This window comes from Gigantopelta aegis, chromosome 8 (assembly GCF_016097555.1).
Source record: "Gigantopelta aegis isolate Gae_Host chromosome 8, Gae_host_genome, whole genome shotgun sequence".
NCBI classification, from domain to species: domain Eukaryota; kingdom Metazoa; phylum Mollusca; class Gastropoda; order Neomphalida; family Peltospiridae; genus Gigantopelta; species Gigantopelta aegis.
In genome coordinates, this window is record NC_054706.1 from 40,659,863 (window position 1) to 40,681,130 (window position 21,268).

Consider the following 21,268-nt stretch of genomic DNA (forward strand, 5'->3'; position numbering starts at 1 on the left):
TCGAAAAGAGTGGTGACAGCGGGTTTCCTTTCTCAATATCTACGTGGTCCTTACCATATGTCTGACGCCATATAACCGTAAATAAAATGTGTTGAGTGCGTCGTTCAATAAAACATTTCTTTCTGTTTTTTCTTTCCATTATTAAACAGCAATCGGTCTAGGATCGATACCCGTCGGTGAGCACATTGGGCTATTTCTCGTTCCAGCCAGTGCACCACGACTGCGCATGTGCAGAAATCGGGGGGTGGGGGGCTCTAGACTATGGCAACCGAAGTTTATAAAAAGATCGAGTGATTCTCCCCAAAATAATATACTGGCAAAACAGGAAAATCTGCTGCAGCGGGGTGGGTTTCGACCCCCAAAACCCTCCCCTACTCACGCGCCTAATCCCTCAAATACACAGGCTACATAAATATTGATTCTTTTCCTACAGTTTACTGGTAATGCAAAGGTAAACCGAAGGTTCTATACAGCACAGAAGACTTCAGCTGGGGTTTAAGGTCTTTATTCAGGGATCACCTGGAGGGATGTGAAGATCCCGATGTATATAAAACATACATTATCACACCATTATCACACCATTATATATATATAGATATAGATATAGATATATAGATATAGATATATAGATATATATATATATAGATATATATATATATATATAGAGAGAGAGAGAGATAGATATGTATAGATATATATATATATATATATATATACGAGGTATGGCAAAAAAGAAACGAGACTATGTCAATAAATCCTTTATTATTTAAAAACTGAAGAAATCAAAGATTATCACCTTCAAAATAATCCCCATTGGCTGTTATGCACTTTTCCATTCTTTTCTTCCATGCAGCAAAACATTTTTGGAAATCCTCTTCAGGGATGCCCTTTAACTGTTCTGTCGTATGTCTCTTTATGGCTTCCACATTGTCAAAATGGGTTCCTTTCATGAAACAGTTCAGTTTTGGGAACAGAAAAAGGTCACATGGGGAAAGATCTGGCGAATAGGGTGGGTGTTCCATTGTTGTGATTTGCTTCTGTGCCAAAAACTGTTTCAATGAGAAGGAGCATTGTCGTGATAAAGAATCCACTTGTTGGACCACAGATTTGGTCTTTTTCGACGAACCTTTTCCCTTAAACGCCCTAGAACATCTCTGTAAAAGTGCTGGTTGACCGTTTGCCCTGGTGGAAGATATTCATGGTGCACAATACCTTTAATGTCAAAAAACACAATTAACATCGTCTTCACTTTGGAACGGGACATTCTTGCCTTTTTCGGTCGAGGAGATGTTATCGTTGTCCACTGGAGGCTTTGTCTTTTAGTTTCCGGGTCATACTGGAACACCCATGACTCATCCCCTGTGATAACACTGTCTAGAAGGTTTGCCTCTTGTTCAATTCGCTCAAGAAGATCAGTGCAAATGTCCACTCGTTTCTGTTTTTGTTCATTCGTCAGAAGTTTTGGCACCATCTTTGCACACACCTTTCTCATGGACAAATCTTCAATTAAAATCTTCCGAATCGATTTCTTGTTCATGCTAAGCATTTCAGCCATCATTCTAATTGTTAAACGGCGATCACTACGAACTAGCTTTTGAACTTTTTTAATGTTTTCATCAGTTTTGGTGGTTTTTGGTCGACCTGATTTTTGGTCATCGTGCACATCTTCTCGACCATCCAAAAATCTTTTATGCCACTGAAATACCCGAGGACGAGACATTGTGTGATCACCATAAATCTTTTTTAACATACTGTATGTTTCAGTCGCAGTTTTGTTAGATTTAGCTAAACATTTAATTTCTTTCACTCATTTTCTGACAAGGGCGATGACACACGTCTTATCAAAATGAACGTAACACAATTAATATTTACCCGAAACAAGCACTTGAGCACTTTTTGGAACCAGGAAAGACCGTAATAAAACAACATAAAAGCAGTTTGATCATATAGTGGGTAGTGCCTAAGCTAAACGAGTAGTCTCATTTCTTTTTTGCCACACCTCGTATAACGACCCTGGAATAACAAAAGGACATAAAATCAGTTAATTTTCCAGGTTACAACATATATTATTACTAATGTTCATTTGACATACAGACATTTCAATTCAGACTCAAATCAAATATAATTATAATTTAAAGGTTAATAAGCATGTGTTAAGCACGTCATAAAATAACTATACAAATAAACACTTCTGTGTATTCCATAGCACACACAATCGTAAACATCACATACACATTTAAAGGTCAACATTTATCAAAAACGTAATTCACTATTGTTTGGTATCTACGTACACATTTTACAATATATATAATAGTATCAATAAAATAAATTTAAAAACATTTACCCGTTTTTAATATATTCGCAATAAAAACTCGCGTTTTCCCCATCGTTTGCCAAAACGCCTGTCAACTCGAAGAGCCAAGTCACGTGACCCCGTGACGCGCTAACCGGCATATTCAACATTTTACTGGGAAGGTGGAACACGTGTATTTTTAAAACGTGGACATTTTATTATATTGAATTGAATTGTATGGATGGAATATTCTTTTGGAGATAGTTTTCAAATGTAAAATATGGTGAACCATTGTTTAGTGTTTGGATGCATCAAAACAGCAGTGTTTCCTAACTTTAAACAAACCGAGAATCACAGGGTTTGCATGGAAGTGGTTCTACAGAACCCGTGCGTAATGGAAAGGACCATCACGATGGGATAGGATCTGCAGTGACCACTTTATCCCTGGCCATGCACCGTCCCTGCAGTGGCGTAGGGAGGGGGACTAGGGGGCCTACGGGAACCCACCCCACCCCCATCAAACTTTTATTTTTTAAACTATTAAATTTTATAAAATGATATATACACATGTATATACATAGTGTGTGTCCCCCCCCCCCCCCCCCCAATCCCGATATAAACCCTGCCTACGCCATTGGAGGGTACCAAGCCTAGAACGATAAAAACAATATATGGGGCTTGTATTTCATAATTAAATACAAACATTTTGTGCATGCGTATATATATATATATATATATATATATATATATATATATATATATATATACACACACACACACACACATACAGAGAGAGAGAGAGAGAGAGAGAGAGAGAGACAGAGAGAGACAGAGAGAGACAGAGAGTGAGTAAGTGGACTCTGTCCAAACCGGCATCTATCTAAACTGGCATTATGTGTAAAACGGCACAGTTTTAAAGTCCCGTTCAGCTAGCGTTAATTTATTAGGAAAAAAAAAATCTGTCGACACCAGATGCCTTCTATTTTGGACTTCGGATGCAAATTCAAGAACAAAAAAAAGAATAAGGTTAACTGCCCTATAAATGTGTTTTGAAAATGATAGGGTAACAATGGATCTTTGACATGCACTGCCCACGGACAGGATAGCACATACCACAGCATTTTGGTTAGTGATATACATGTACATGTAGATGCCATGTTATAAATATTCGACATCTGTCTCTTCCGTGACTCCTTTGCTGGCGAGTTCTTGTTGTACTCTCGTTAGGTATGTTGCATCGGGGTAGCCAAACCTGGAAGAAAACCACAACAACAAAGATAATTAAAAGGAACAGAAAGAAATATTTGCTCACCGACATCAACGGTTATTTGACATTTAACATATGGTTATTTCGTCACTTGGATCAAGGGGGGAAACCTGCTGGTTTATTCGACGAGAGAGAGAGAGAGAGAGAGAGAGAGAGAGAGAGAGAGAGAGAGAGAGAGAGAGAGAGAGAGAGGAGAGAGAGAGAGAGAGGGGGGGGGGGGGTGGGGAAGAAGAGATAAAAACTATCGAAGTCCTGATCTCACCTCTGTTGTCCGCCATGGGTGCTCGTCTTGTGGTGGATGTCGTTCCACGTGACTACGTCGTCCCGGCCAGTCGTCGACGATTGGCCGACGGTGAAGGTCAACTTCCGGTCGAAGGCAGTTCGCAGCAGACGACAGACCTTTTGACCTTGAGGGTTGTCAGGGAGATACGCTATACGCTTAGTTCCGTGGTAGTCCTGTCCTGGGTTCGGATGTTCTGACTGCAAAAACAAATCGTAACTTATGGTAGCACTATACCAATTAATTTCCAGCTGGGTCGAAGTTCGTGGTGCACCGAACTTTTGATAGAGATGTTAACACCACAAGTCCTGTGATTGGTTATAAATGTGAGTGTGTTGGTTGTAAAAAAAAATAGTTTTATCTGGGCTAAAAATGTATACAATTTTAATTAATCTAGTACCACTGTGTCAAGTAGCCTTGTGCTTGGAACATGTATGGGGTACATGTAAAACAAAAGTACTAAACTTTTTTGCGAAACTAGGGGTGTTGTAAAAACATCTGGTTATACCGAAAATGAGCCAAGAAAGGTACCATTTTCTGCATTTAATACTTTGAGGTAGGGGTTGTAGTACTGATATTTATGGGTCATAGTTTGGTTGATATATTGGATATAGTGTTTTTAAACACAAACGTTAACATGGTTGCCTATGGGATTTGAATTGGTATAGTCCAACCTTATAGGGCAGCCTCCGCTGACTGCTCCGCTGGTGAATCATATATGAATAATTCAACCTCTACTGAGGGGATTTGAACAAGCGACTATGACCTTTCCTGGATTCGGATTATCTGACTGCAAAAACACAAATCATAACTGATAAGTCAACCTCCGCTGAGGGGATTTGAACAAGCGACTATGACCTTTCCTGGGTTTAGGTGTTCTGACTGCAAAAACACAAATCATAACTTATAAGTCAACCTCCGCTGACGGGATTTGAATCGGCGACTATGACCTTTCCTGGGTTTGTGTGTTCTGACTGCAAAAATACAAATCATAACTTATAAGTCAACCTCCGCTGACGGGATTTGAATCGGCGACTATGACCTTTCCTGAGTTTGGGTGTTCTGACTGCAAAAAACAAATCATAACTTATAAGTCAACCTCCGCTGACGGGATTTGAATCGGCGACTATGACCTTTCCTGGATTCGGATTATCTGACTGCAAAAACACAAATCATAACTGATAAGTCAACCTCCGCTGAGGGGATTTGAACAAGCGACTATGACCTTTCCTGGGTTTAGGTGTTCTGACTGCAAAAACACAAATCATAACTTATAAGTCAACCTCCGCTGACGGGATTTGAATCGGCGACTATGACCTTTCCTGGGTTTGTGTGTTCTGACTGCAAAAATACAAATCATAACTTATAAGTCAACCTCCGCTGACGGGATTTGAATCGGCGACTATGACCTTTCCTGAGTTTGGGTGTTCTGACTGCAAAAAACAAATCATAACTTATAAGTCAACCTCCGCTGACGGGATTTGAACCAGCGTCCAGCGACTATGCTTAGCTGGTAAATTATATATAAATAATTAAACCACCCTGCAAAGTGCTATGTGAGTAATATAGAGTATTCAGGGAGGGTGTGCAAAGCATAAAAAGGGCACATGCAGTATTCAAAGCAAAAGTAACATGCATTATCGATATGGCAATCATTTCCCAGGCACACCAAACTTGACCATGATATTATTACATGTGCCCCACTAAAACGGTAAAAAAAAAGCATTGTATTCATTTGATTATCACGGGGCAAGATACGTAGCTCAGTGGTAAAGTGCTCGGCTGATGCGCGGTCGGTTTAGGATCTATCCCCGTCTGTGGGTCCATTGGGCTATTTCTCGTTCAAGCCAGTGCAACACGACTAGTATATCAAAGGCTGTGGTATGTAATATTCTGTCTGTGGGATGGTGCATATAAAAGATCCCTTGCTACTATGACTATGTATGTCAGAACTACCACAAATCCAACATCCAGTAGCCGATAATTCTCGATAATTAATAAACCAATGTGCTTTAGTGATGTTAAACAAATAAACTTCAACTCTCTTTTTTTTATAAATAAAAACTATACTTGTTTTAGACACCTCGAAATTCGAGGAGGAGGATGGTGTGCGTGCGTGCGTTCTTACCTTCTGAACGCCATCGTAGAAACTGTACGTAATGATGATAGTTCCACAATCTTCGTGACCTGGGAGACGTTTTCTGGACCTTTCCACCGCCATCCTTCCATCCGGCTGATCGCCAGTGACGACCCCATAGATGGTGTTGCAAACGGGGCACACAGGTTTGTGCTTGAAACTGGCGGAAATGCAGGGATCGCAAAACGTATGACCGCATTTCGACAGTTCTTTGGGTCTTTTGATGACGTCCATGCATATTGGACACTGTTCACTAGAAGAGTCGGGATCATGACCTGTTGTCGATTTAGCATTTTTTGTCGTACTAGAATTCTTGTTAGTAGATCTTTTCGTTGCAGCAGTAATCCTACTGTTGCCATGACTACATGACGTAGACCTATTTGTTCCAATCCCGGCCGCAAGATCCTTGTTGTGAACAGTCATTTTATTATTGAGCGCCATCTGTGGTTTTCGGATGCTCGGACTCTTTTGAGAGTTACGTCCCGTGCCGGACGTGACGTCACTACCGGAAATGATGCCTCCTTGGTTTCTTTGGCTGGAATGTCTAGATTCTCTCCCAAATTCGGGATGATTTTCACTTAATCTGTCTTTGGCACTCTCTGAGAAATCTTTCTGATAAGTCGTCTGATATTGTTCCGAGAAAGCTGGTTTTTGTGTATCAGGAATTCCAGGGCAATTATCGTTTCTCTTGGAACTGGAAGAACGGGAACCGGTGTAGCATTTTTTGAGATACTCATCGCACAACTGCAAGACTTTGCTGTGGACGTCTTCGTACATACTGACAATACGGATCTCTTTCAGTGTCCGTGTTTTGCACTGAAACAGCGAGTGGACCAGAGCGCGGATGGCCAACCCAAGAGGTGCTTGAGCATTACCTAAATAGAAACACATTTCAAATTATATATGTATGTCCTTACATCAAAATAAACTATTGCATAACGTTTTTTGTTTTCTGAACGCGGGACAGCTTTCAGTGTAAATTTGCTATTGAAATGTTTTTATTTGATGACTATATATGCATACGTCAGTTATGGAGTGTCACCCTAGTGTGTTTGCTTAAATGTCAATAAACACTGTCGTGACCTCGATTAATTTACATCTAATTTGAAAATAATGAATGAATGAATGTTTAACGATACCCCAGCACGAAAAATACATCGGCTATTGGGTCTCAAACTATGGTAATGCAAACAAATAAGGTGATGATCAACATCAATATTAAAATTCAAGATTTAAACAAAAACACAGTGTAAATAACTGTGCCAAAACACAAATATCACAGATAGATACTGACTTTTACTCAAAACTGTGTGCTGTATTGGCCATTCTCAAAGAGAATGTTACACCCCTGCACCACGGTGAGGTTACAGCACGCGCAGGGGCTAATTTGAAAAGTTATCAAATTCTTAAAGAATACTTTGATTGCACTGAAAATATAAAATATGATATATATATATATATAACACAAAACTGTTAAATTATATTAAAACTTCTAACGTCACATAGCGGTATTTGACTCGGTGATGGTGCTCGTCTGGTGTACCGGGGTTGAAGGAATGGTTTTAGTGGATATTTCTCAATTCAGCCAGTAGGCCGCCAACTTCATTATGGCTTTACGATACAAAGGCTGTAGTATATTTTCTACCATAATAAAGATCATCCAAAAGACTCCAACAGTACTCTAGCTCATGAAACAAATTTTACAATGTGTTGGACGTTTTATAAGGCTGAAACAGCTGGTGATAAAAACAATGTGTTGGGATTTCATTAGCCAATCCATTTCTTTCTTTTAAAATACACGACCCTTATATATCTGAATATTTTATCATTAATTTGCCACTGTAGACAAATATTTTCTACTTTAACACACAGTAGAATATAGCTGGGTCCCGAGTTACACTTACACGAGGTTGACCGAATGGTTAGGTCGAACTACTCGATGGGTCGAACACTTTCTCGAGCACTGACGGGGTTCGAGCCAACGAGATTCAACTATGTGTGTCTATGTCTATATTATATACATACATACATACATACATACATACATACATACATATCTCAATAGCTCAAAAGGTATCGTGGCAAGTTTGCAAAGTTGCGGGCGATTCGGTGCCATGGGTTCGAGTCCCAGCAACGGCACGGGACAATTTGTGAGGCCAGAAAGGATTTAATTATCCCCTGCACCAGTGCGTTAATATCTATGTATGTAATAGTCAACCTGGACATACATACAATATATAGATATTCACACATCAACACATACATACATACATACATACATATACCTGAGCACCATCAAGTGACACATTTCATACCATGAGCTACGTTCGTTCCTCCATTATTCGAATATCGGCCGAAGTATTATCAATACATGGTCACTGTATAATATCGCAGGCCTGTATAGTAATGGAGAGTACGTGTTGTGCATTTTCAGTCAGACAGCATTGGTGTCGATAGATAATATGACTTCCGCATCCATTAGCTTGAGCCATGCATATTCTGGCTAACCCGCCTTCAAAATGATACCCTCCCGCCACTTAACTTCCCACGCTATGGACTAGAGTGTATTTGGAAAGAAAGAAAGAAATGTTTTATTTAACGACGCACTCAACACATTTTATTTACGGTTATATGGCGTCAGACATATGGTTATGGACCACACAGATATTGAGAGAGGAAACCCGCTGTCGCCACTTCATGGGCTACTTTTTTCGATTAGCAGCAAGGGATCTTTTATATGCAGAATCCCACGGCCTTTGTTACACCAGTTGTGGAGCACTGACTGGAACCAGAAATAGCCCAATGGGCCCACTGATGGGGATCGATCCCAGACCGCCCACGCATCGAGCGAGCGCTTTACCACTGAGCTACGTCCCGACCCACAGAGGAATATTGGAGTCCAAATGTTAAAGATGAAAGGAAACTCCACATGAAATGATAAAAATGAAAGCACTATAGGAGTATAAGTTTACGTGTACATGATAATTATTATACCCAGTTTAACATAGGAGTATAAGTTTACGTGTACATGATAATTATTATACCCAGTTTAACATAGGAGTATAAGTTTACGTGTACATGATAATTATAATACCCAGTTTAACATAGGAGTATAAGTTTACGTGTACATGATAATTCAGGGGCGGCGCAGACTTTTGTATGTGTGTGTGTGGTGGTGGTGGTGTTGGTGGTGGTGGGGTGGGGGGTGGGTGGGGGTATATATTTGCTATATCTGTGAAAATGTCCTTACAAGTAATTTGAAAGGCGAGACTGGCAACCACGAGCCGTACCACTATGTTTTAGACTGTGCCGCCCCTGTAATTATTATACCCAGTTTAACACCAAGGTGCCTACCTGCTCCAAGGATGGGCAATGTCAACGATTCTACACCTTCCTTGTCAGCCATTTTCCATACCGATCTGTACACTAACCGCATTTCTGCCAACCAGTCTTGTGGATTAGCAGACGTGAAACCTCTTACACTGGCGTGGAACACGTATTCCAGAGTGTCGCGGTTGCCTGTCTTAATGACAAAAACGTCATCCACGTACTTGTTCTCTTCCAGGAACTTGAGTCTCTTTGCCTTGTAAGTCTCTCCCAAGATCTCACACAGTGCATTCGTGACCTGGCTTGCGTTCTTGCTGTATGGGAAATGTTCTCCGGTTACCACTCCTTTGGTGTTGGTATCTCTGATGTCACCAACATAACACGTAATGAACAGATTGGTTTCAGGTACCTCGTAGCTTTTTGTGGTCGTTTTTCTCAGACTTGATGCCATAATTTTAGATGCTGAAAAGGAATCATGAATTATAATTATAGAGTACATCATCGACACATAAAATCCCTTGCTTGGGGTTAGCTTATCTAAAGTTCAATCTCCGTATCATACTTCGACATCCAAAAGCTGAGAGAGAGAGAGAGAGAGAGAGAGAGAGAGAGAGAGAGAGAGAGAGAGAGAGAGAGAGAGAGAGAGAGAGAGAGATAGCAAGTACTCTAACATTGTCCTAGGATAGGCACATAGACATATAGAAAAATATTTCACTGAAATGTGAATTCTCAAGCAATCTATCCTTTCCATTTGATTATTGTAACTATATATTAAAAAACCAACAAACAACAATTAAACAAAAAGAAAACACACCACCCTCTCTCCCCAATGAAAAACCAACAAAATAAAAATATAAAAAATCCAAAATTCCCCAAGAAAACGAGTGCGCACATAGTATAGATCAAACTAAAAACAGCAACAAACAAAAAAAACAAAAAAAAAAAAGTAAAAAAACCACAAATCGTCATTTTAACCCCCCCCCCCCAAAAAAAACCCCCCAACAACAACAACAACAACAAAACCCATAAAAAAAAACCCAAACAAACCCAACAACAACAACAACAACAACAAGCATATAACATGAATAAATAAACAAACAAACCTAAAACATCATTTGTCGATTAACCTTACAAATGAAAAGTTGTTCATAATGGAAGAATGTACGATTTCAATGGTTATCCAATGTACAATCACCGCCTTTTTGAAGTGCCCCGTTTCATGACATGTTAAGGTTTTTGTAATTCATCATCCACAGTACGACCGGCCTCGGTGGCGTCGTGGTTGGGCCATCGGTCTACAGGCTGGTAGGTACTGGGTTTGGATCCCAGTCGAGGCATGGGATTTTTAATCCAGATACCGACTCCAAACCCTGAGTGAGTGCTCCGCAAGGCTCAATGGGTAGGTGTAAACCACCACGGTCTGGGATCGATCCCCGTCGGTAGGCCCATTGGGCTATTTCTCATTCCAGCCAGTGCACTGGTATATCAAAGGCCGTGGTATGTGTTATCCTGTCTGTGGGATGACGCATATATAAAATATTCCTTGCTGCTAATCGAAATGAGTAGCCCAAGAAGTGGCGACAGCGGATTTCCTCTCTCAATATCTATGTGGTCCTTAACTATATGAAAGAAATGTTTTATTTAACGACGCACTCAACACATTTTGTTTACGGTTATATGGCGTCGGAAATATGGTTAAGGACCACACAGATTTTGAGAGAAAACTCGCTGTCGCCACAACATGGGCTACTCTTTCCGATTAGCAGCAAGGGATATTTTATTTGCGCTTCCCACAGGCAGGATAGCACAAACCATGACCTTTGTTGAACTAGTTATGGATCACTGGTCGGTGCAAGTGGTTTATACCTACCCATTGAGCCTTGCGGAGCACTCACTCAGGGTTTGGAGTCGGTATCTGAATTAAAAATGCCATGCCTCGACTGGGATCCGAACCCAGTACCTACCAACCTGTTGACCGATGGCCTAACCACGACGCCACCGAGGCCGATTTAACTATATGTCGACGCCATATATCCGTACATAAAATGTGTTTGAGTGCGACGCCATATATCTGTACATAAAATATGTTGAGTGTGTCGTTAACAGGCGCGTGCGCGGGGGGGGGGGGGGGGGGGGGGGGGGGTATGGGTGTGTGTGGTGTGTGTGTGGTCGAAATCCCCCCCTGCTCAAGGCGAAAAAAAAAATCATATCCCGATTTTTTACATTCCTGTGAAAGCAGCTCGGCTAGCCAGCAGAAAACACCTCAGAATAGCCCTAGAAGGGGTCAGTTTTTAAATAAAACATTTCCTTCTTTCCTGTTGCGAAAATCTGCTACACACACACAGGACAAAAAGTTACTCTTACGGGTTTGAGGGGCGAGACTTGGTAAAGCGTTCGCTTAATGCGCGGTCGGTTTGGGATCGATCCCCAGCAATGGGCCCATTGGGCTATTTCACGCTCCAGCCAGTGCACCACGACTGGTACACCAAGTGCTATCATGTCTATTGGATGGTGCATATAAAAGATCCCTTGCTGCTAATCGAAAAGACTAGCCCATGAAGTGGCGACAGCGGGTTTCCTCCCTTAACCATATGTCCGACGTTATATAACCGTAAATACGGGTTTGTGCCTTATTCTCGCATATTCGGAAGCAAATAAATATTAGGAAAACTGACGTACCGAAATCAAGTGGGCATAGCGTCCGAGATTTTAATGAGGTTCCGAGGCATACCCCCCCCCCCCCCCCCCCCAAAAAAAAAAAAAAAAAAAGGAAAGAAAAGGAAAAGGAAAATTAAATAAAAACAATAATTATCATTTTGCATTTAATTTGTTTTGTTTTGTTGGGGTTTTTTTCAAATTACTTTGTAAGACTCTGTAAGCCTATTAAAAACAAGTACATAAATTAGTGCGATTATTATTACTTTTTTCTTTCTTTTTTTGGTAATGCATTTACGTCCATTCTGGAGGGTATTAGTGCCCTAAACTGCAATCTCCTGCATTTTACAAATACAGTTCAATACAATGGTGGCCATGTTTGAGGCCAACTTATTTTGTCCGAATGATTCAGTCTTCTCTGCGTTAATGAGTAAATTTTCTCCAGCACTTGCCCCACTTTATGGGTAGAACAATTATGTTAAATGGGGTTCTTTTTAATCCTTTTGTTTGTGTAACCAAAACCAGTTTTTAGGATGTTCAGAAATTCATGGATGAATTAAAGTTAAAGTTTGTTTTGTTTAACAACACCACTAGTGCACATTGATTAATTAATCATCGGCTACTGGATATCAAACATTTGGTAATTCTGACTTGTAGTCATCAGACGAAACCCACTACATTTTACCTAATGCAGCAAGGGATCTTTTTTTTTTATGTAGGCCTACTTTCCCACAGTTCTAAAGGAAAGCACATACCACAGCTTTTGACCAGTTGTGGTGAACTGGTTGGAACGAGAAAAAACTTCCAATCAGTTGAATGGATCCATCGAGGTGATTCTATCCTGCGATGCAAGCACCTCAGACGAGTATTCGAGCAGTCGGGAACCAATGAAATAGTTCGCGAACGTTAGCGAAACGTTCACTGGCTGGACTTAGAGCATATCTGGTAGTTGAGTAGGCTAGTAATGTAAATATGAATAAACGCTGTTATCAGGCATTTGTAAACCAATAGACAATTTTGTTGCTGCCCCTCTCCTCCCCAAGTATAAAATCCTGGCTACATCAATATAATGTGGCGGTACATCCAGAGTAATCGTATTCGTAAACTCTATTAACGTGCCTCTATCCAATTAAGGTTCAGGCACGTCTCTCCCACACCCAATCTCTGGCATGGCCAATGGTCGAGTTTGGGACAGAAAAATTACTTATTAATGGGTGAATTTTGAATTATTTATAAAAGGCATGGGGGGAGGGGGTGGGGGGGGGGGGTGAATTTTGATGCGTCGTTGAAATAACCTATGGTATTTAAATAAAAATTAATTTTAATTATTTTAGTGTCACGCTTGTTTTTGACTGGGCATTTCCAAACAGGTAAATGAAACAATGAAAATTACACAATTTATATGCTCTTAAAAAGATTAAGATTGAACAAGATTAAAGAGGGCAATTCCGGGTGCCCAAAAAAATTCATATAAAATTTTTAATATACCCTAGACTCATCCACAACTCTGCCTTCCAGCCAAGACCAAAGTGATGAACCCGTCCCCCCCCCCCCCCCACCCCACCCCCCCCCCCCACCCCACACACACCAGCCAACCAGCCGACACGACGCCCCAAAAGAAGACCCCGACACCAAACCGATCCCAAAAAGGAGACGAGACGCCCCGGACCTACTCGGCCCCAACCACGGTGGACTAGATAAAAACACCCGAGGACATTTATTTATTTAAAAACATCCACCCCCATACACAAATTATTATTAAAGTATATTAAAAGGAGAAAGAAATATAGCCCGAGCTTCCAATTATATTTAAAAACATACAACACACAATAATTAATAATAAAACACATTTACAACAATAGTTTCTTTAAAAAAAATATAAACACATTAAAAACTAAGGTTAAAAGAGGTAGTATAACGGGGAGCAGGAAAGTGTCACTGCCAGATGACACTAACCACCACCGAGCCACACATACATACATCATACATCCACCACCAACAAACTACACATTAAAATAACTATATACAACAACGGCAACAACAACAACAACAACAACAACAACAACAAAACAAAAAAAAATAATAATAATTAAAAAAAACATTTAAAAAAACATTTAAAAAAAAAAAAAAAAAAAACACAAAAAAAAACAAAAAAAAACACAAAAAAAAACAACGTCCTAACTTGCCCTCCCCAAGCCTCCATTCTTATCCTTCCCTATAACCCACCCCTTCTCTTTCTACCCTCCAACTCCCCCTAATCCTCCTCTTCTATCTATTTACTATATTACCAATTAAAAAGGAGTAATAACTCCATAGGACAATATTAAAAAAAGGTTCCTCCATGTCAGAAATAATATTATTATAGTTAGAGTCAGACCAGCAAAGGCGTGGCGTCCGACCTGGAAAGGATTTAAAAAAACACAACAAACACACACACACACACACACACACACACACACACACACACAAAACCGACTATGATCGACGCCAAGTAGCCAGAGGAAACAGACAGTTATGCCTAATCCCAATATTTGAAGTCAATGAACTCCTGTCTCCACAACAGAGGAGTCCAGCACTCTATCAATTTTATTTTTAATATTTTTATCCGGATTTAATAAATTTTTAATATTAAAATTCATATTATTATCATGTATGGGGGTGGATGTTTTTAAATTCACTTTATTATTTGAAATGGGGACTGTTGAATTTGCAATTTTAATAACGGCATTAATTAAATTATCACTAAACTTACCAATATTTTTATTTCTAATCTGCCTGTGACGGGACATGCTCTTATCTTTTCGCCTGTGGCGATGCTAATTGTTTTAGAGGGCTGTGTGCAGCTTGGTTACGTAATACCCCCGCGCGACGGTGGTAGTCTTGTGTCCCAATATGCACTTAGACCAGTTGGGCACTTGGTTACGTAATACCTCCGCGCGACCGTACCCCCTAGTACACACCCAGACCAGGTGTGGAGGCCATGTGAAGAGTGGTTACGTAATACCTCCGCGCGACCATGGTATCTCTAGCGAACTAGGCGACGACCAGTCTAGGCTTCTAAGAAAATATACCGTCTCTGGGAGTTGTGGAAATATCACATGATAGGTGAGGTACCGCGTTGTTCCCCCAGGCGATATTCGCTGTCTCTGAGATTTTTGGATAAATAGATAGGATTTTAGATGTATCGGGGAGAAACATTGGAAGGCTCCCGGGGAACGTTTGTCCGTCTGGACTGGTAAATCTATTTTTCTGCTCTGTTGTATAACCTTGATGTGATTGATGTGACCTTAAATATTTTAATACTGTATTATACCAATATTATTTAGACAGTGTCTCCGGCTCTGACGAAGTAAATTGTAGGCTTCACTGTTCTAAAAAGATAAAGCTTAGCCGGTCATCCTAGAGGACCTAGGTAAACTGTATGTTATTGTCTTTATTGTGATAGGTACCAGTATTAATTCTGTATTACAAGGTTACTGAATGAGTATTTAAGGGTTAATTAAAAATTAACCATTTAGGAATAGAGTTGTAATTCCTTTATTAATTAAGTTCTCCTGGCAGCATTTCTCAATTATCACACGCGTGTGGATTGTATCACAGTGAAGTGATTAGAATATTGTGTAAACTAGACACCTAGTGATTAACTAATTAAGTCATTAGCTCTGGGTTGTTATTATATTGTTGTTGTTAATTAACTACTGCGGCAAGTACATTTGTCAGCGCAGTGTTAATACAGATTTCAAAGTGTATTGTGTTTTGTTGTGTTTTCTAGTGAACTAAACATGCTACATATATATATATATATATATTTATATAAGATCTTATCTCTGATTATACCTAGAGCCGAGCCACTCGGGTATTAGACTGCCCGATACAGAGAGATCTAATAGATATACAGTTAGGAGAGATATTGGATAATCGTGTTTTATTCAGTTACGGGTATTATAGGATCCCCGTGACACTGCCCATGGTCTAATTTATCACACAGGTCTCTAAACTTGTGCCAATTGGCTTTATTGAAATTCCATTTATTTTTATAATTAATATGTTCTTGCCAATTATCAGAAGTATTATAATTAGTAATGATAGGCATATGGTCGCTACCCAAGTCGTTAAGGACATTCCACATACATTTAGCCAGTCGATTCTTGAGTCGATTCTTGCAGTCGATTCTTGCCTTGCACGATTTGAACAAAGATGAAGCAGGACGTGTGCGCTTGCTCTCTCGAGCTACCCCCCCCCACCCCCCCACCTGGGGGGACTCATTGCTTCTTACGGAGTGTTACTGGAATACCGCGTCACGTACACCGGGCCACGGGCAACCGTGACCTTGGTGTACGGTGACCCGGTTAAGAAGCCACCGAGGAAGAGAAGAAGGAGGAAGACCGACGCGCCAGGGATGGACCGGGGGGGGGGGGGGTGCAAAACCGGCAGCTCAACTGCCGGCGGCGGCCCTTTACGATGATCATCCCCGGCACCGATCTACACCGGCGAAACTAGAGGATCCAGCTCAGCCGGAACCAACAGTGGAACCACCAGGGGAAGACCTTAACCAGGCGGTTATGGAGTCGCCCCCACAAACTCCTCTGAACTCAGCCTCCGGGACTCCTACGATGCCACCTCCACCTAGGAAGAGTGCCGCAGTCGAGTCCCAGGCCCGATCGGTAGCCGTTGCGAAGCGGAAAGCGATTGCGTCACCAGGAGACCAACCAGTCAAGCCAGGACCCCCGACGCAACCGCCGAAACCTGTTGTTGAAGCTGAGGAGCAGTGGTCACTCAAGGCCGGCAAATTACCAACGCGCTACTCCCAGCTAGTGAAAACTAACATCGAGGACGTCCGGAGGTTATTCACACAACCAAAGCTTACCTCCTTCATGCCGCTACCGTCAAGCCCTTCAGAGGGAGATTTCTCCGTCCACAGCGTCACGATGCGGGATGGCCATGGAGTCTGTCTTACCGTACGCCGGAGTGGGAGCTACAATCAAGCACTCTCGCGTTGACCTTACTAAATGGCTTTTTTCCAAATTCCGCCCACTTCAAACTTACCCCCCCCCCCCCCCCTCCTGCTCCGGAGTTAGTCACTGGCGAAGTCAGAGGTTAAATCCGTAGTGGGCGTGCCTGAACCTTTTTGGATAGGGGCACGTTAATACAGTTTCCCATCCCATCCCATACATTTAGCCGCCATGGCTTGTGATACCAGGTTAATGTCAAGACATGTCCATGCATGATTTATTTCAGAATGAAAGGTCTCAGTGCCATCGTTGAGACATGCTATATCTAGTTTATCCATCAATGATTCTATTACTGCCCCTTGTGTATTTGTAGAATTAGATCCCCAAAGTATATTTTTACTATTAAAATCTCCCGTGATAATTAAATTATCATTAAATTTACCAATAATTTTTATATAATTTTCTACTGTAATATGTCTAGTTGTGGCACCCGGATGTATGTAAAAGTTAAAAACATTAATATTTTCTGTGTGGCCGTGTATTGATCCAGAGTTAGTCGTGCAGTCTATATTATATTACAAGCAAGGTCACACAATGTGGATTCGTCTCCATAACTACACAACAAAACATGGGACACGCGCCAACTACCCGAACATTCAGAACAATAAAAAAATATATATATATTTCAGTCCCATAGGAACGATATATAAAGTAGGTGGAATGGGGGTGGAGGTGAGGGAGTGGGTGGGGTGGGTAGGCAAACATATATGCAATGATGGTTTAATAACGACGCACACTCAACGCATTTTATCTACTATACCGTGATATATGGCGTCTGACATAGGCCTACGATTGAGCTCTGCATAGATAATTAGAGATAAAACCCGGTTTCGCCACTCAATGGACTACTCTTTTCGATTTGCAGCATGGGATCTTCTATACGCATCATCACACAAACAGGATAGGAATATATACCACGGCAGTTGTGGTGCACTCGGTGGCGTAGCGTGGACGGGGCCACCGGGGCGGTTAACCCGATCGCAAAATTCTGGAATGGTGGAAGGGACTCGGGGAGTGCTAACGGTCCACTGGTTAGGGGGCGCAATACTTGCCTTTCCCGGGCGCTAGCAACCAACGCTACGCTAACAATGCACTGAGACATATTTGACTTCGTGTTACAATGACCAAATGTTTGACACTGTCCAGTAATAGCCGATGATTAATAAATCAATATGATCCAGTGGTGTCGTTAAACAAAAGAAACTTTAATTTTGGATATCCTTTTCCTCAACCCTGCAAATTATTAGAACAGTTAGGCTACTTACTTACCTGCCGGGAGATATGGTCGGGTTGACCTGTAAATTATGTCGTCTAGGCTACATCTAAGGACAGCCGACTAATCGATTCAGTCTAAGCAATCAAATCGAAACCGAAACCAGGAAGTTACATACCTTCGTGCTTTAAGAAAAGAAAAATCGCTGAAAGAAGTAAACTAGATATTGAGAAACCAGGTAATTCTTTATTTATACTATTTAGGTGCCTCGTGGTTCGTGCAGATAGGATGTAGTAGGAGTGGTGTTCGTTTTTTGGGACCTAATTTTACTTAGCTGTCAAGTGTAAATATTTGTTTCTTATTTCAGTAGCACCGGCCTCGGTGGCGTCGTGGCAGGCCATCGGTCTACAGGCAGGTAGGTACTGGGTTCGGATCCCAGTCGAGGCATGGATTTTTAATCCAGATACCGACTCCAAACCCTGAGTGAGTGCTCCGCAAGGCTCAATGGGTAGGTGTAAACCACTTGCACCGACCAGTGATCCATAACTGGTTCAACAAAGGCCATGGTTTGTGCTATCCTGCCTGTGGGAAGCGCAAATAAAAGTTCCCTTCCCTTGGAAGATTAGCCCATGCAGTGGCGACAGCGGGGTTCCTCTCAAAATCTGTGTGGTCCTTCACCATACTTCTGACGCCATATAACCGTAAATAAAATGTGTTGAGTGTGTCGTTAAATAAAACATTTCTTTCTTTCTTTCTTATTTCAGTAGATTCTACTGTTAGTAGGCCTACAGTAACTATATCCGCATAGGCGTACGGGTTCCCATTTTTGTAGGGGGCAGGCTGATTTTTGCCCGAATTAAACAGAAATGCTCGAATCTGGATGAATGAATGAATGAATGTTTAACGACACCTCAGCACGAAAAATACATCGGCTATTGGGTGTCAAACTATGGTAATGCAAACCAATAAAGTGATGATCAACATCAATATTAAAATTCAAGATTTAAACAAAAACACAGTGTAAAGAACCGTGCAAAAATATCACAGATAGATACTGACTTTTACTCAAAATTTATGTGTGCTGTATTAGCCATTCTCAAAGAGAATGTTACACCCCTGCACCACGATGAGGTTACAGCACGCGCAGGGGCCCCTGCGCGATATATATACAAACATACATTTGTGGTTGTATCTGTGACAGGTCGAATGGCGAATGCAGCTCAGTAGAGCCGATATCGTAAGACAATAACCAGTTATTCCATATATATCCTGCGAAGGTTAGAATGGAGAATGCAGCAAGGCTCTGCCGAGCTGCATCCGCCATTCGACCTGTCGCAGATACAACCAAAAATAACGTAACTGATGAAGCAAACACCCAGTTGAAAGTAGTCCATCAAGATACATCTTTGTTTATTTTCCCTTAAAATAGTTTGAAATATAAACACTTCTGATAAAAATTTCTGAAAGCTGATTTTAATGGATTTTGGACATGTTGTTCTATGACACGCGGCGCTCCTCGTGATTCCAACATAAACCCACTCCGAACAAGATACTTGTAATTTTCACCAATACAATTGGATTCTTATAACATTGCACAAAGCAAACTAGCAACACTAATCATAGTCAATTTTTAAAGTGTCAACAATTAAATGCAATGAGCAACTTGTGCCCATATACATGTACATGTATGCAGATATTGGTTTAATTATTTAATTACTTGTTTGTTCTTTTCTTTCGTTCTTTCCTTATTTTTTCATTAATTATAGATTTTAAAATAAATTATTTATTTTAATTTGTTGATCGTATTGAAAAGTATACATTCTACAAACAATACAAAAGAAAATAAATTATAATAGTCAGACAGTTGCAATTACTAATTATGGCTTAGTTCAATCATTAAAAAAAAAAAATTTATTCAGTGATACAATAATTATACCCATGGTTATGGGTACCTTTTGGTCAATAATCCAAATTTAAGAATAATAAATCTGGTTTTAGAAACTGGTTCCCTCCCTCCACCATACATGCGTTGATACATTTGTGAAATCATTTAATAAATAATCCAAAATGTATCCATTATGTCTTTCAATGAATGAAATCGGTATGGTTGTGAAATAAAGTGAATAATAGATACATACATACATACATACATACATACATACATATATATATATATATATATATATATATATATATATATATATATATAGGGATGAAAACGAATCACAACTAATTTTGCGGGTAGAATAATGGAAATACATGGTAAAACGGTCTCAGGTTAGCACATTTTGCCGGAATATTTATCGTTTTTGCCTGCCCGAATTTGATAGTCTCCAGTATTGGTATGTGGGAGGGGGGTGGGGTGGGGGGGGGGGGGGGGGGGGGTAGAAGAGAGGACATGGGCGCCTCGTATATATGTATATATGTATTGTGTATCATAGCTAAGTAATAGTTTACAGGGCCAGAATTTGAGGAGTATATTGTGTGTCTTTGTGCGTGCGTATTCGTTTGTGTGTAGACTATGTAAATACATATATGTATATGTGTGTTTATGTACGTGCGTATTCGTTTGCACACGTGTGTGTGTGCGTATGTGCGTGTAGCATCATGGCCATTTCGCGTTTTGCATGGGCGGTTTGCTAATAACAGATCTCTATATTTTATACCCTCTACCCCAGCCACCCCACGCTGGCAGCCGACCTCATGCGAACAGTAATTGTATTTTCTCAAAATGGAAATGCATGTTAGTATAATGAAAGTCTAGGTTTAAGCTGCCGTTTTTCAAATGGCCAAATGCAACCTAAAGTTGCCGAATTGGCTTTTTACAACTCATCTGTCTCTGACGCCCGACAGACAACTTTAGTGGATTTGCCAATTTCGTAAGTTATTCATGTTATCAATAGCTGTATTTCACAGCGGATCTGTTATGATATTCCATTGTTGTGGTATCTGTTTCGAGCCATCATGTTCACATGTTCTTATATTTCATAGAAAACGTAGATCTTTGTTTTTAAGTGCACAGCAGGGCCGTACCCTGACCAAAATCCATGGGGGGGGGCACTAAATTTTATAAATAATTTTTAA

At 40.6% G+C, this 21,268-nt stretch overlaps 2 protein-coding genes across 4 annotated transcripts in view; one reads left to right on the top strand and one right to left on the bottom strand.

Moving 5' to 3' along the window:
- Window positions 1-1,882: 1,882 nt before the first annotated feature.
- On the bottom strand, window positions 1,883-18,365 carry LOC121378571. Of its 3 annotated transcripts, none has more exons than XM_041506807.1 (6): window positions 18,241-18,365; window positions 9,332-9,766; window positions 5,969-6,852; window positions 3,823-4,040; window positions 3,407-3,545; window positions 1,883-2,013 (listed from the first exon to the last, which is right to left on the bottom strand). In XM_041506807.1, exons 2-5 carry the CDS (start codon window positions 9,753-9,755, stop codon window positions 3,452-3,454), a joined length of 1,620 nt encoding a protein of 539 aa, XP_041362741.1. In that variant the 5' UTR covers window positions 9,756-9,766; window positions 18,241-18,365; the 3' UTR covers window positions 1,883-2,013; window positions 3,407-3,451. The 3 variants fall into 3 exon arrangements, with proteins under 3 accessions (XP_041362741.1, XP_041362742.1, XP_041362740.1); XM_041506808.1 differs by lacking the exon at window positions 18,241-18,365 and adding an exon at window positions 16,827-16,973; XM_041506806.1 differs by lacking the exon at window positions 18,241-18,365 and having other exon boundaries at window positions 9,332-9,862.
- Window positions 18,330-21,268, top strand: part of LOC121378570 (uncharacterized protein DDB_G0290685-like) — a 35,731-nt gene continuing 32,792 nt past the window's right edge. The window contains exons 1-2 of the mRNA XM_041506805.1: window positions 18,330-18,422; window positions 18,552-18,599. The gene's annotated coding sequence lies outside the window, so the exon portion shown is untranslated. The remainder of the gene's footprint in view (window positions 18,423-18,551; window positions 18,600-21,268) is intronic.

Coding starts and splice junctions, on each gene's coding strand:
- LOC121378571 (XM_041506806.1), bottom strand. CDS start 9,806: ATGATGTACTCTATAATTATAATTCATGATTCCTTTTCAGCATCTAAA. Junction 4,041..5,968: donor TCTACGATGGCGTTCAGAAG/GTAAGAACGCAC, acceptor TTGTTTTTGCAG/TCAGAACATCCGAACCCAGG. Junction 3,546..3,822: donor ACCCATGGCGGACAACAGAG/GTGAGATCAGGA, acceptor GTTTTCTTCCAG/GTTTGGCTACCCCGATGCAA.